Source organism: Pangasianodon hypophthalmus, chromosome 6, assembly GCF_027358585.1.
Source record: "Pangasianodon hypophthalmus isolate fPanHyp1 chromosome 6, fPanHyp1.pri, whole genome shotgun sequence".
NCBI lineage: Eukaryota > Metazoa > Chordata > Actinopteri > Siluriformes > Pangasiidae > Pangasianodon > Pangasianodon hypophthalmus.
Window position 1 is genome coordinate 14,958,720 of NC_069715.1, and position 12,606 is coordinate 14,971,325.

Consider the following 12,606-nt stretch of genomic DNA (forward strand, 5'->3'; position numbering starts at 1 on the left):
TTTGAGAACTAACCCTAAGACTTGTCTCCAGTTTATTCAATATGAGATATTTGAATGGTTTTAACAGGCAAGACACTTCATAGAGTGTGGGAGTACTTTAATGAGAGCGTGGGCGAGGAGAGCTAAAGCAAGGGCAGCATGACATTAAGCAGCCGTCCTCATAGGGGCACAGTTTAAATTGGCTCTCAATTTTTCAATTTGTTCAATGCACCCTCTTTTCCAAACATTCTCTTGAGCCCCAGCAGGTCAATTAGCAATATGATAACATTGAGCTGCATATGGCAGCCAGATCATTCTGTCATACCTAATATATATATGTATATGTTTTTAAGTAATAATCATCAGTCCTTATTGGTTAGATGGACTCACAGGTCTGAGACTCTTCACTGATCTAATGCAGATAGAGAAGCATTTGATGGCTCTACATGTGCCTGTTTGCGCTCATTAGCCATTTTCAGAGCAATCAAGATGAAATGGCTCTTTTGGTGAAAGTGCTGTCCGACAGCAGCTCCAGTGGGGCTGAATGCCAACCTGTCCATCTTTTAGTGAGCACAGGAAATGCCCTACAGAGCGTGACAGAGCCACAGCAAGGGGCTGATGAGCCTATAGCACTAATATCCAGAGCAACCACTCCAGTTAAGGGCTTTCTTTTCTCCATAGGTGCGCCACTAAGCCGCAACAGCAGGGAGGACATGTCCCCAACTCCAGCCAAGATAAGAGATTACTGCTTGTCAAAATTTGCCAAGCCCAGCTTTTGGAGGAAAAGCAGGAAATGTTTTGCTGCCAATCAGAGTGCATGAAAGAGCCATATTTTCCTCTTGAATGCCTCACTATAGGACCACAAACTGTGTTTGTGTGTGGGAGAGCTGTTCCAAGTGCCAATTAAATAACACTGCCTTTTAGCATGAATACCTGAATCACCTGTGTCAAAGGGAAAGACTGGGGGCATTTTAACCCTCAGTGGAATATTGCTTATGTTTTGTTGTTGTCGTCGTTGTTGTTTTCGTGCGTGTGAGTGTGTTTGCTATGTCACATGCTCATACAAAACACATTGGGGTGTTGTTATAGGAAAATAATCAACAGTATGGTGGTGTAATGCCTGAGGTGTTGGGGTGTTATTTTCCTGAATTAAAGAGCTGGTTCCCCTTATAAAAATGGTATGTACACATTATCATATACACCGATCAGCCATAACATTATGACCACCTGCCTAATATTGTGTTGGTCCCCTTTTTGCTGCCAAACAGCTCTGACCCGTCGAGGCATGGACTCCAATAGATCCCTGAAGGTGTGCTGTGGTATCTGGCACAAAGATGTTAACAGCAGATCCTTTATGTCCTGTAAGTTGCGAGGTGGGGCCTCCATGGATCGGACTTGATGGCCAGCACACCCCACAGATGTTCGATTGGATTGAGATCTGGGGAATTTGGAGGCGAAGTCAACACCTTGAACTCTTTGTCATGTTCCTTGAACCATTCCTGAACAAGTTTTACAGTGTGGCAGGGCACATTATCCTGCTGAAAGAGGTCATTAGGGAATACCGTTGCCATGAAGGGGTGTACCTGGTCTGCAACAATGTTTAGGTAGGTGGTATGTGTCAAAATAGCATCCACATGAATGCCAGGACCCAAAGTTTCCCAGCAGAACATTGCCCAGAGCATCACACTGCCTCCGCCAGCTTGCGTTCTTCCCATAGTGCATGCTGGTGCCATCTCTTCCCCAGGTAAATGATGCAAACGCACCCGGCCTTCCACATGATGCAAAAGAAAATGTGATTTATCGGACCAGGCCACCTTCTTCCATTGCTCTGTGGTCCAGTTCTGATGTTCACCTGTCCATTGTAGGCACTTTTGGCAGTGGACAGGGGTCAGCATGGGCAAGCTGCAATGCACTGTGTGTTCTGACACCTTTCTATCATAGCCAGCTTTAACTTTTCAGCAATTTGTGCTACAATAGCTCGTCTGTGGGATCAGGCCAGACAGACTAGCCTTCACTCCCCACACGTATCAGTGAGCCTTGGGTGCCCATGACCCTGTCGCTAACTCACCAGTTGTCCTTCCTTGGACCACTTTTGGTAGGTACTAATCACTGCATACCGGGAACATCCCAAAAGACCTGCTATTTTGGAGATGCTCTGACCCAGTCATCTAGCCATCACAATTTGGCCCTTGTCAAAGTCTCTCTAATCCTTACGCTTGCCCATTTTTCCTGTTTCCAACACTTCAACTTCGAGAACCGATTGGTCACTTGCTGCCTAATACATCTCAACCCTTGACAGGTGCTACTGTAATGAGATAATCAATATTATTCACTTCACCTGTCAGTGGTCATAATGTTATGGCTGATCGGTGTATGCAACATGTTTTATTCCACTTACACCACAGCAATTTTCAAATTTATTTATTAATTAACAATGTTATTTAACAAAACAGATTAGTTCCTAATAGTTCTCCTTCTCCTGTAGTTAATAAAACAAATAAAATGCAGCTTGTCATGTTACTGATAAATTTCAAAGAGCAAGCCCTCTCCCCATAAGACTTTCCCACTGCAGAAAGCTTAAAAGACAGCTTTACCACTGGTTGTTAGAAAGTGCTAACACTTAAGTCTCCTTTCATACATAAATGTTCTTCTTACAGAAAACTTTAGTATATTTTCAATTTTATGTGTTTCTTTGTTAAATAACGTGTCCGAAAGACTACATAAATTGGGGAAATTTACACTTTTTAGCAAAATGTAACTTTATTTACAAAACATCCTCTACATGATCGCAATTTCTTTCTCCCGCTCATGATGAACTTGTGTTAACACATCTGGTGTTATGCATGTAATTGCATGCCCATTGCAACCTTGCAACAGCTTTCCGATCCAGCCATGTGAATGATTTCAATACGTTCTTCTTTTGTCAAGGGCATTCTTAAAGGCTATCTGAAAAAATATATAATATAAACTAAGTATGAAAAATTTTGCAAGACATTTTGCTAAAAAGTGTTAATTTTCCCTATGTGTGGAGACTTTTGGGACACCCTATATTATCCTAGTACTATATGCACCCCTATTTTCATTTGCCAACAGGGCTGGCATCATTATCCAAAATAATTCAAGCAAACTGCAAAGTTTATTCACAGATATACTTGTAATGTTAACATACTACGTACTAGGTACACATTAGGTCAGAGCAGCAAGTGGAACCTCACTGATTCAAGCCTATTTAGGTCTGATTGCTGTTGAAGAACTTTGTTGTTGATGTATTAACAACCCTGGCTTCTTGTGACTGGTACTGGAATCCTATTCAAGGTGTATGTGAAAGGCACCCAGCAAATGTCAACCATCTAAAAGTCACTTGAATGAGGTTGAGGGGCCATGTGACCCATGGATGGATGTAAAGTTTGCCAATGCCTTCTACAGAGACATATCCTTAGTCTCTATTTCAAAAGCTCTACTTTGTTTCACCTCAGTACTGGATTCTGTGAGGTTCTTGCCTCAGAGTGACATCTTGTACATAATTTCAGTCCAGCTCATACAGTTATTTTTTGTGTGTGTGTTTGTTGAAGGGATCACAACATTTTCTCTGCTATTCTTCAAATTGGTTTAAAAAAAAATAAAAAATTAAGTCATTGAATGAAAATGATGAACACAAATGTAATGTTTGGCACCAAAAACCTGTTCTTCTTTTGATGATCTCTACATCATTTGCTGAAAAACTGTTAAGTTTAGTTGTTCCAAACTTACGAGTATAACTTAATTTGTGCCAGTCTGCTTCAGAATTTAAGAGTACACCAACAGAGCAAGGCAAAATGGATGCCATGATGGCTTGAGACATTTGGACCTGTACTGTTTAGAATGAGGTAAAGCATTGCTAGTCTAGCATTAATGGAACAAGTGTGGATATAGTGTTTGAGACTGTCAGGCATTTGCAGACCATTTCTTTCTCTCATGATTACTCTCCTACAGTACATCAAACAGTATTACACATAATAAACTACCAAATCAGTGTACATTTTGTCTTTATTCAAGCAAATATATTTATCCTAAATCCAAATCGTTAAAGTTATACTACCAATATTTTGTGGATTCATGAGTTATTGAATTGTTTGTACATTGAAATGTGTTTGTATCCTGCAATACAACCCAAAACATGAGGAAAAATCACCAAAAAAAAATCATTCTTTGAAAAGAAACAAAGAAAAGAAGTTTCTCCATGACAGTCTTGGTCTCCTGCTAGTATAAATAGGCTTAATTCTAAGAACATGATTAAGCTAAAAACATGTTAGAGGCATTTGTTTTGAATTAATATAGTTATGAAAACAGAGAAGTGTTTTTTTTTCCTCCAGAGTAGGTTTGGTGCTCATTTAAGTGCTTTGTGAAGAAACAGGTCTTTAGTCTGCTTTCGAAGACAACCAGTGACTGAACAGTTCAGACAGTCAGGGAAAGTTCATTATACCTTCCACTACTTGGGTGCCAGTACAGAGAACAATGTAGATGCATGTTTTCTTTGTGGGTCAAGTCGAGCTGTGCTTGTGGCATGATGCTACAGAGTAAGGTTTAATAAATATCTTCATGTTGGTGGAGATTGGTCCATTTTTGGCATTGCAGGTAAGCAACAGTGTTTTAAATCTGATGCAGGCAGCTTGAAGGAGCCAATACAATATATAAAAGGGAAGATTCTGCATCAGTTCCAGGGCCATGCATGTATGCATGAAATGATCTGCAAGGAGTGAGATGTAGAAATCCAATTTCAAGATGGCAAGGCACTGAAGATGCACCTGAGTGGCCTCTGTGGAGAGAAATGCCAACAGGTTGTCTGTTTACAGTCTTAAATTTACACCCCAACTCACTCCAAAAGTCCCTTAAAGTGTGTTAAAATCCAAGTTCCAAGGCCCTTGTCTAGCTCTGGGTCCCTTAAATGATTCACTCCCTCCCTAACCCATCATAGTGGCACTTTTGCCAATTAGTTTTCTACCCTGGTGCTGTTACTCGCATCGTTGGAGGTAGTGACAACTTTCCACATCTCCCTTGGGTCTCCACTTTTTCACTGTAATAAATCTCAGCATGGTTTCATTTTAATAGCTATTAAACAAAGTAGGCTAGATAGCTCAAAAGCTGTTTTGAACCTTTTTTTGAATATTCATATGATCCACTCATGCAGTAAGTGGTATTCATTGGCCCATATTTCACAAATCTTTTTATTTGAAACACAAACATTTATTATGTAGTGACCAGATTCTCAAAACAATTATTATTGTTACAATGTACATGCTTTATAGTTCCTCACTGGGCCCTTTGCACACTTCTGAGTTCTTGTTGTTGGAAGTAGTTTTCACAAGGTAACTTCCTCTACATTCAAAGAGTAAGCGCTTTTGCACTGTTCTTTTGTGTTACAATTCTAAACAAAAAACAGCCATAGCTTTCATAGCTATTCATAGCTTTCCTGATGAAGGTGCAAACAAAGAGCAGAGCAAACAACAGGTTAGAGCAATCAGGAGGGATGAAGTCGGAAGCATTTCACTGCTTTTGACTACATCAAAGGTAGCTCAAAGCTTATCAGCGCACGTAGAGTTTAGAGGGCAAATAAACTGCAACTGCAGTGAGTAGAACTTCTCTATCTGAACAAAGCTAATCTGACAGGCCCTCGAACCAACCTCAAGTTTGTGTGGCTCTTAGTTCCGCATCAACTGGCAGCGTGTAGCGCTAACTCCCACTTTGCTGTCTGCTACATTTCACACTGAACAGACAAAAATACTCATCATTCAGCCCTGAATTAACTAGAAATACACCTAGCTAATGTTAGCTGCTCTGATAAAAGTTTTAATAACTTTTTCAGCTATTCACAATATTTTAACTTTTTTTATTTAATAAAGGGAAATGGAAATGTACAGACATGTTGTAAATATGAAATAGCACATACAGAATATCAATAAACTACATATGTAGATACTCATCATCAGTGCTAATGTCAGATAATGTTACCTTACTCTGATAGCTGTGGGTGAATTCTTCCACAAAGAAATAATATCCTTTATTCAGCCTTGTTGCTGAGTGTATGCCAGTCTCTGCAGTAGTCTCTGCAGTGATGAAAAGATGAAAAACCTTTCCATTGCAAATGAAGCTGATAATAATACTATGTTATATAATTATGTTGCTGTGGTAAACAACTGGCTGCAAGGGTTAGAGAAAATCATTTTACTCTGTGTCTATGTACATCCAGCTTTTATGAAAAGGGCCCGTTGTTGTAAGTAACACCTTTCAGCAACCCTGGCGTTTTAAATAATTTGTGCTTCAAGGCTTAGAATGAGTCTGTGTCACTTTGTTCAAGACTCTTGTTGCTACTGCTATTAGATTATGACATTCCCGATGGCTCCTATCAGTATTCTCAGGGAATACTTGTCCTTTCTGAGGACATATTCACACCTCCAAGACATGTAGGTTTTTGATCAGTCTCAAACTTCTTGCCAAAAATGTTGAAAAAGGTCTAGCATGGTTATGCATTGTGTCCAAGAAAGACCTTGGTTGGACCTTGTAAACCTGTTGGCATCATGCATGGTTCAGTGATCAATTTTAAAGACAGTACTTTGGCAGTTGTTTGGCAAATACACTTTTACTAAATCTTATACTTATCGTACATGTATACTTTTATGCAATACCATGTATAACCTTAGTATTTTATCTGCTATAGGATCATCACAGACTGTACACAATTAATTTTGTAAATATTACTTGTTTTGATTTTAATCAAGCCAACTCAAAATTATCATTAGGGCCTTCCAAAAATATGGAAATATGTTTTACAGCACCCCCTGCAGTAATATAATTATCACCTTCGTATGCCACTACATACACCTATTACAAAAAAATACACAAACTGAAAACATTTTAATATGTTTGAGAGTATAGGCTCCTATATTGAATATCCTATATAGAATATAAGATTATTGTGACATATCGTTTACATTCATGAGAATGTTTTTTAATTAATTTAATTTAATTAAAAATAAACCACTCACCTCACTTCACTACAGATGAAGGGAACAGTTCTTTCATTTTGTATGCCCATTTGCACTTTTTTCACTTCTAAATCTTAAAATGTTGATCCATCCTCATGCTACTTTCTCTGTCCAGCTCCCACCTATTAAATGGCTGTACTGTGTTCTTTTCACTTTTATTATGACATCTGTAATAATTGTATATAATAATAATACCTTTTCAGATTTTCCAGGAATATCTATATAATTGAAATACTGCTGCCTGGGTTCTCTAGGGAATGACTGCAACAAGGACTGAGGACACTACAGACACTGAAGCTCACTTGTGAATGAATCCAACAATTCCAGCAAAATGAAAAAAAAAAAAAAAAAGTTTAAATTGTGGGTGAGACTCTGCTTGCCATCTTTATAGTTGACAGTTTAGATATGAGGTGGTTTTCTTTTTCATTTTCCATATCTCAGATAAAATGTTGGAGTCTGATGTTGAATTTTTCTTTTATTAATGAAACAAATTCATGTAATAAAACTATGTTCTGTTCAATTTGTAAAGTACACTCTGCGCTTTCATTGGATATATATTTAGTTAGTATCAGTTATTTGATTCAAGAGATATGAGAGCCAAACTGACCAAACCCGTGTTCAGTACAAAAACTGTACATAGCCTAAACACACAATTACTGCTGCAATAAGGTAGCTTAAAGAGAGCAAAGAGAGATCTCCAGAAGAATAACCAAAATGATCTTTTTAGTGAAATTATGGGTTATGAGACCCACTCCTCACAAAGCAGCAGCTGTACGTTTTCAGAGGTTAGTGTGTGTGTGTGTGTGTCGTGAGCTCTGATGTCAGAGGGGGGGAGGGCATCGCCCCCATAGCGCGCAGCATGAACGCAGCGCGGCAAAGAGGATGTGCGAGCAAGCAGCGCGCTACTGCAGGGACGGTGTCCACAAGCTGCTCCACAAGGACCAAGCCAAGCTGCGGGCGCAGGACAGCGGCGAGCAGACTAGATTCCCCGCGCAGAGCAGCGAGACCGCGACGGCCGCGCAGCCCGGGAACGGCGGCTCACAGCCCGGCGCCATAGACGGGCTTGTGCGCTGGATCGTCACCAAGATGAGCGACAACAAGAGCATCTCGACGCGCGAGTACGGCAAGGAGGAAGCGGCTGCGGCGCAAGAGCAATTCTTCGCTCCGGAGCCGCGCAAAGGCATTTCAGTCATCCTAGACGTAAGTGGCTTTGTGTTTATCAACGAGCTGCTTTAAGTGCACTTCATGTTCAGTGATGAGTTGCGAGGATGGAGCGCACAGGTTGAGATAACAATCAGGATTAACTGGGGAGCTGAGAACAGCCTCAGTGTAAATTCTACAACTTGTGCGACTAAATGAACGTCATAATTTCACCGCAGCCGGTCTATTACTTCATATCAAGCAGCAGAATTTTACAAATTATACTTATTTCATCTAAACTATACTCATACTAGCACAATAAGCGCACAATAAGTACAGTCTTGTACATTTTAGTGTTTTCCATGTCTAACACGCACACTTAAACTCAGCAAGGGCTGTTTATTAACTGTGATTAGTTGAAGGAGATGTTAGAAGAGGGAAAACACTAAAATGTGCAGGAGAAGGGGGTTTTCCAGAACCAGAGTTCGGTATCTGTGTCCTAAATCAAAGCCGATAACTCGGAACCGCTGGATCAAATAAGCGCGCTCTCTCCAATGGTACAAAGACCAGTGTTGCCAGATTGGACTACTAACGGCTTAAACTGGGTTTTGGCAGTCACATTTGCGTGGGAAATAGCCCTGGGATGGTAGCTGTGTTTTGTGCAAGATACTATTTAATTACAGTTTGCACCGGTATGTAGTAAATGGAATGGATTTTAAACCGTGCTTAGGGTGGAAACAGTCTGTCCAATCTGGCAACCCTTGTAAACAGCATCTGCAAAATTTGATAAATCGGTAGGCAATTTAGTAGCAAACCGACTAATGAGGTTCCGCCAGGTTTTTTGTTTTTGCCTTCCAGTCTGTATTTCTGTACTCATTTGACATGATTGTAGACTGTGTCTGTTTGACAAGCTCACCCTACTTGAATAATTGATTTTTATTTATTTATTTTACTTTACTGAAGCCTGGCATTTAGGCTTCATGGATAGCTGCAAGGGCGAGGTCTCGGCAGTATTGATTTAGTAGGTCAAAGTGTTGCTTTACTGTGTTCAATTGGTGGTCGATAATTACCTGTTATACCTAATCATGCCTCAATACACGAATTGCTTTAAGGCTTTTGCAAGTGAAAAGTAGTTCAGTACCAGTCCCAGATAATACAAGACATACTAATATGTTTAAAATGGTGCATAAAACTAATTAAACTAAGAAACTCATTTAAAAAGACTTGGGGCACATTTGTACACCAAAAATATGAAATTGAGAGGCTCACACTAGAGAAAAAGCATAGAGGCAAAAAAAAAAAAAAAAGACAGAAAGACAAATGGTGCAGGAGGGGAAAAGCAGAGTTAGGAATGAGAAAAGGAGGGAGGGAAGGAGATGGGGAGAGGGAAGTGCAAAGCGGTGCTCTCTAGGGACACACGTTCAGGGGTGCACATGCTTTCTGAGAATCAATGTCCCTCCTTGCTGGCAGGTGGATTCCATTGCCTGTGTGATGCCTGGGCTCGTGGTCAGGCTGTGAAGACATGATTATTGTTAATCTAAAAGTTCATAGACCATTCTTTTATTAATGGAACACAGTGCTCAGCAGGTCACATCAACTAAACATAAACCTGTATTTAGCATAATGGAGATATGATCTGTATGTAACTCTATATTAACATTTATCTACATAAAAGCTACATAATATTCACACACAATGAGGTGTAGAAGTATTACCACCCCAGGTAAAGATGGATTAGAAAGGGAATGAAAAATGCCTTTGTTGTTAATTAGCTTAATCTCACACTGAAAATATGTGAGAAATTTAAACTTTAATATATTCTAAGAAAAAAAAATTTGCAAAATGTGTATTAAACAAAACCAGTTTTTTAAATGATTGAGTCTTCTCCTATAATGTTTGATGAAGCTGAAGAATCGTTTTTCTCTTGTGAACGCTCCTCTTCAGCTCACCTCACAGATTTTCAGTGGGCTTAGTTCAGGGGACTCTTGGGATGGACGATCTAACCACACCCCAGCTGTAGCTTCTGGGCAAAAGCAGATTTAAAATCTTGTAGTACTTCATGGAGCCCACGGTGCTATGTGTCCTAACAAGTTTGAAGGAAAAACATCCCCACAGCACCCCAAATCCTCTATCATACTTAACAATGGGGATTAGATTTTTTTGTGCATGACTATCCTTTTTATGCCAAATGCACACTTCAGCAATTAAGCAATAATGCACCAAAGGTGTTTAGATGTTTGTGTTTTTAAAGTGTTTGTTTGTTTTGTATATCAGCTCTAATGAAACGGCCTCTATAAAAATGTAAAATGTTGGAATGATAAAAGTAGGAAAATCATAAAATTCAGCTAGGGTGAATTTTATTGCAGTACCCACATCACTCTACTATGGTGCTATCTCATAATCATAACCTCTTGTGCAGTGAGAAAAGCCATCATCCAAACACCTGATTGGTACCCAAGCTTCATATCTGGCCACTCACTCCCACCCATATTAGAGTGAAAACTGCTGACAGTGTTACTCTCTGCATCAAGATACTGCTTCTTCTTTTCCATGTTTTCTCACTGAACTCATGTGGACCTCATGTAGCATAATGCATGCCCCAATAGTGATTTCAGTATTTGAATACTGCCATATTGTATTGGGTGATCCTTGTATGGGGTTACTGGTACCGTTGAACCATTCGTTGTACCTAACAAAAGAGTGAGGGTTTCCACCAGTTTGAAAGCCATTACCAACAAAATAGGCTTACTCATATGTAGCAGGGGAGGGAAGAGGGGCTGCATGTACAGGCATCTTAACTTATGGCTTGGGAGAGGGGCCAGGCTACTGGCTGGGTGACTTTTTACAGGGCCTGGGCCTACCAGATCCTTGAGGCATGTAGTCCCATGGGGGGAGATAGTGTGGTGTTACCTTCCTGGGTAGGCAGTGGTTAAATGTTTTATCCTCCTTCCAGTCTTCAGAGGAGCAAGTAGCCCTCCTTACGGAGAAAGATACTTGGCTATTTAAGGTTCATTTGCTGGGGGTCAATGCTGACTGCGCAGTTGGAGTCTTCTACAGGGGTCAGATACAGATATCTCTCCCACATCCCGATCTTGAACATGAGATGTTGAAAGAGAATGGTAACTTTATGTATTCATTGACTTGAATTGAATTCAGAGTATGAGCTAAGATTTTCTTCAAAAATTCCATCCAACTGTGCAACATTTTGATGTGTCACCAGCACGTCAAAACAGGAGAACAAGAAATTATTTTCCAGAGGTGAAAATTCTGATATTATGTGTATTTTCATTCTATAAATGACTTTGTTTTACTAATATATCATAGTGCATGTTAAGTACTGTGTACTTACTGCACCACTGATTTGGTGTTGTATTTTTTGTGAAGTAATCTGCAATAACTACAGTCAAATGGTAGCAATGTCTGTCACATTAGCACAACAATTAAGGATGACTGTGTCATTTTGTGACTTTAGTTTAAAATACATACAACTGATTAATACATTTTTTTTACAATGTTTACAAACACATGCTTAAGAATGGCAGATCTTATTCTGGTTTATAGTGATTTCTCCCACAGTGTACAACCTCTTTTCTAACAGCTTTCCACAGTTAGGCTGAACATCAACAGTTCAGTTTCACCTCTCCTAACCCCAGGTGGGGAGACTCACCTGGATACCTTCTTGAGCACATCTTGTGCACATGTCCCTTCTATCTGTTAACTCTCCATTGTCCCTGCTGCACCAACCAACAGATTAGCAGGCCTGTGGCTATATAATGTTAGTGCATTCAAGCAGTTTCACCCCACCAAGTTTCTCTTGGCTGGGCTTTGCTAATAAGCCTCAGGCAGACAATGTCTGTAGCCCCGGAAAGCCAAAGACAAGCATCAGTTATTTGCTCTCTGTGCTGGCATTGACCATTTTAAGGAAGCCATCTCTGCTTCAAATATCCCCTGTGCTGACGTGGTATGCCCAGCTGGCAGATTAGACCTTGATTCAGAGTCTGAATCTGATCCAAGTGCTGCAGCCTAAACTGTTTGTCAACAACGACTGATAAGCAGAGTATGAAGCTGAGAAAGCTGTGTATATGTCTCTAGAATTATGTCATAAATCTACACAAAATAGACCATAACATTGAAGCGCAGCACCACAGCCCAGTTATGTCCACTACCCCCCACCAACCCTGCCGCCCACAACTAATGGGTGTCACCTATTTCCATGGGCAATAAGTGCTGCTGGCTGGATGTTTCACATCCAAAAACAATGCTCAAGCTCAGAGTCTCCATCAACATTACTCCATCAATAAGTATGTTCCTCTTTAGACAGAGGCACAATCAAAAGGTGGACCCTGTGGCCTGCTTCCTTGTTCAGAAGTAAAACAGTGGTTTCCATCCGATTCTAGATTTGAGAGGGATGAACTGCCAGTTGAATTTCAAGAGCCTTCAAACAGGTTGCTATGTGCAGTACTGG

At 40.1% G+C, this 12,606-nt stretch overlaps 1 protein-coding gene across 2 annotated transcripts in view; it reads left to right on the forward strand.

Annotated features, from left to right (window-relative positions):
* Positions 1 to 7,518: 7,518 nt before the first annotated feature.
* necab2 (N-terminal EF-hand calcium binding protein 2) overlaps positions 7,519 to 12,606 on the forward strand; it is an 83,768-nt gene continuing 78,680 nt past the window's right edge. The window contains exon 1 of one of the 2 annotated variants that reach the window (XM_026926983.3): positions 7,519 to 8,201. In XM_026926983.3, the coding sequence (XP_026782784.1) occupies positions 7,884 to 8,201 (318 nt within the window). In that variant the 5' untranslated portion in view covers positions 7,519 to 7,883. The remainder of the gene's footprint in view (positions 8,202 to 12,606) is intronic. The other variant, XM_026926982.3, reaches the window with a different exon arrangement.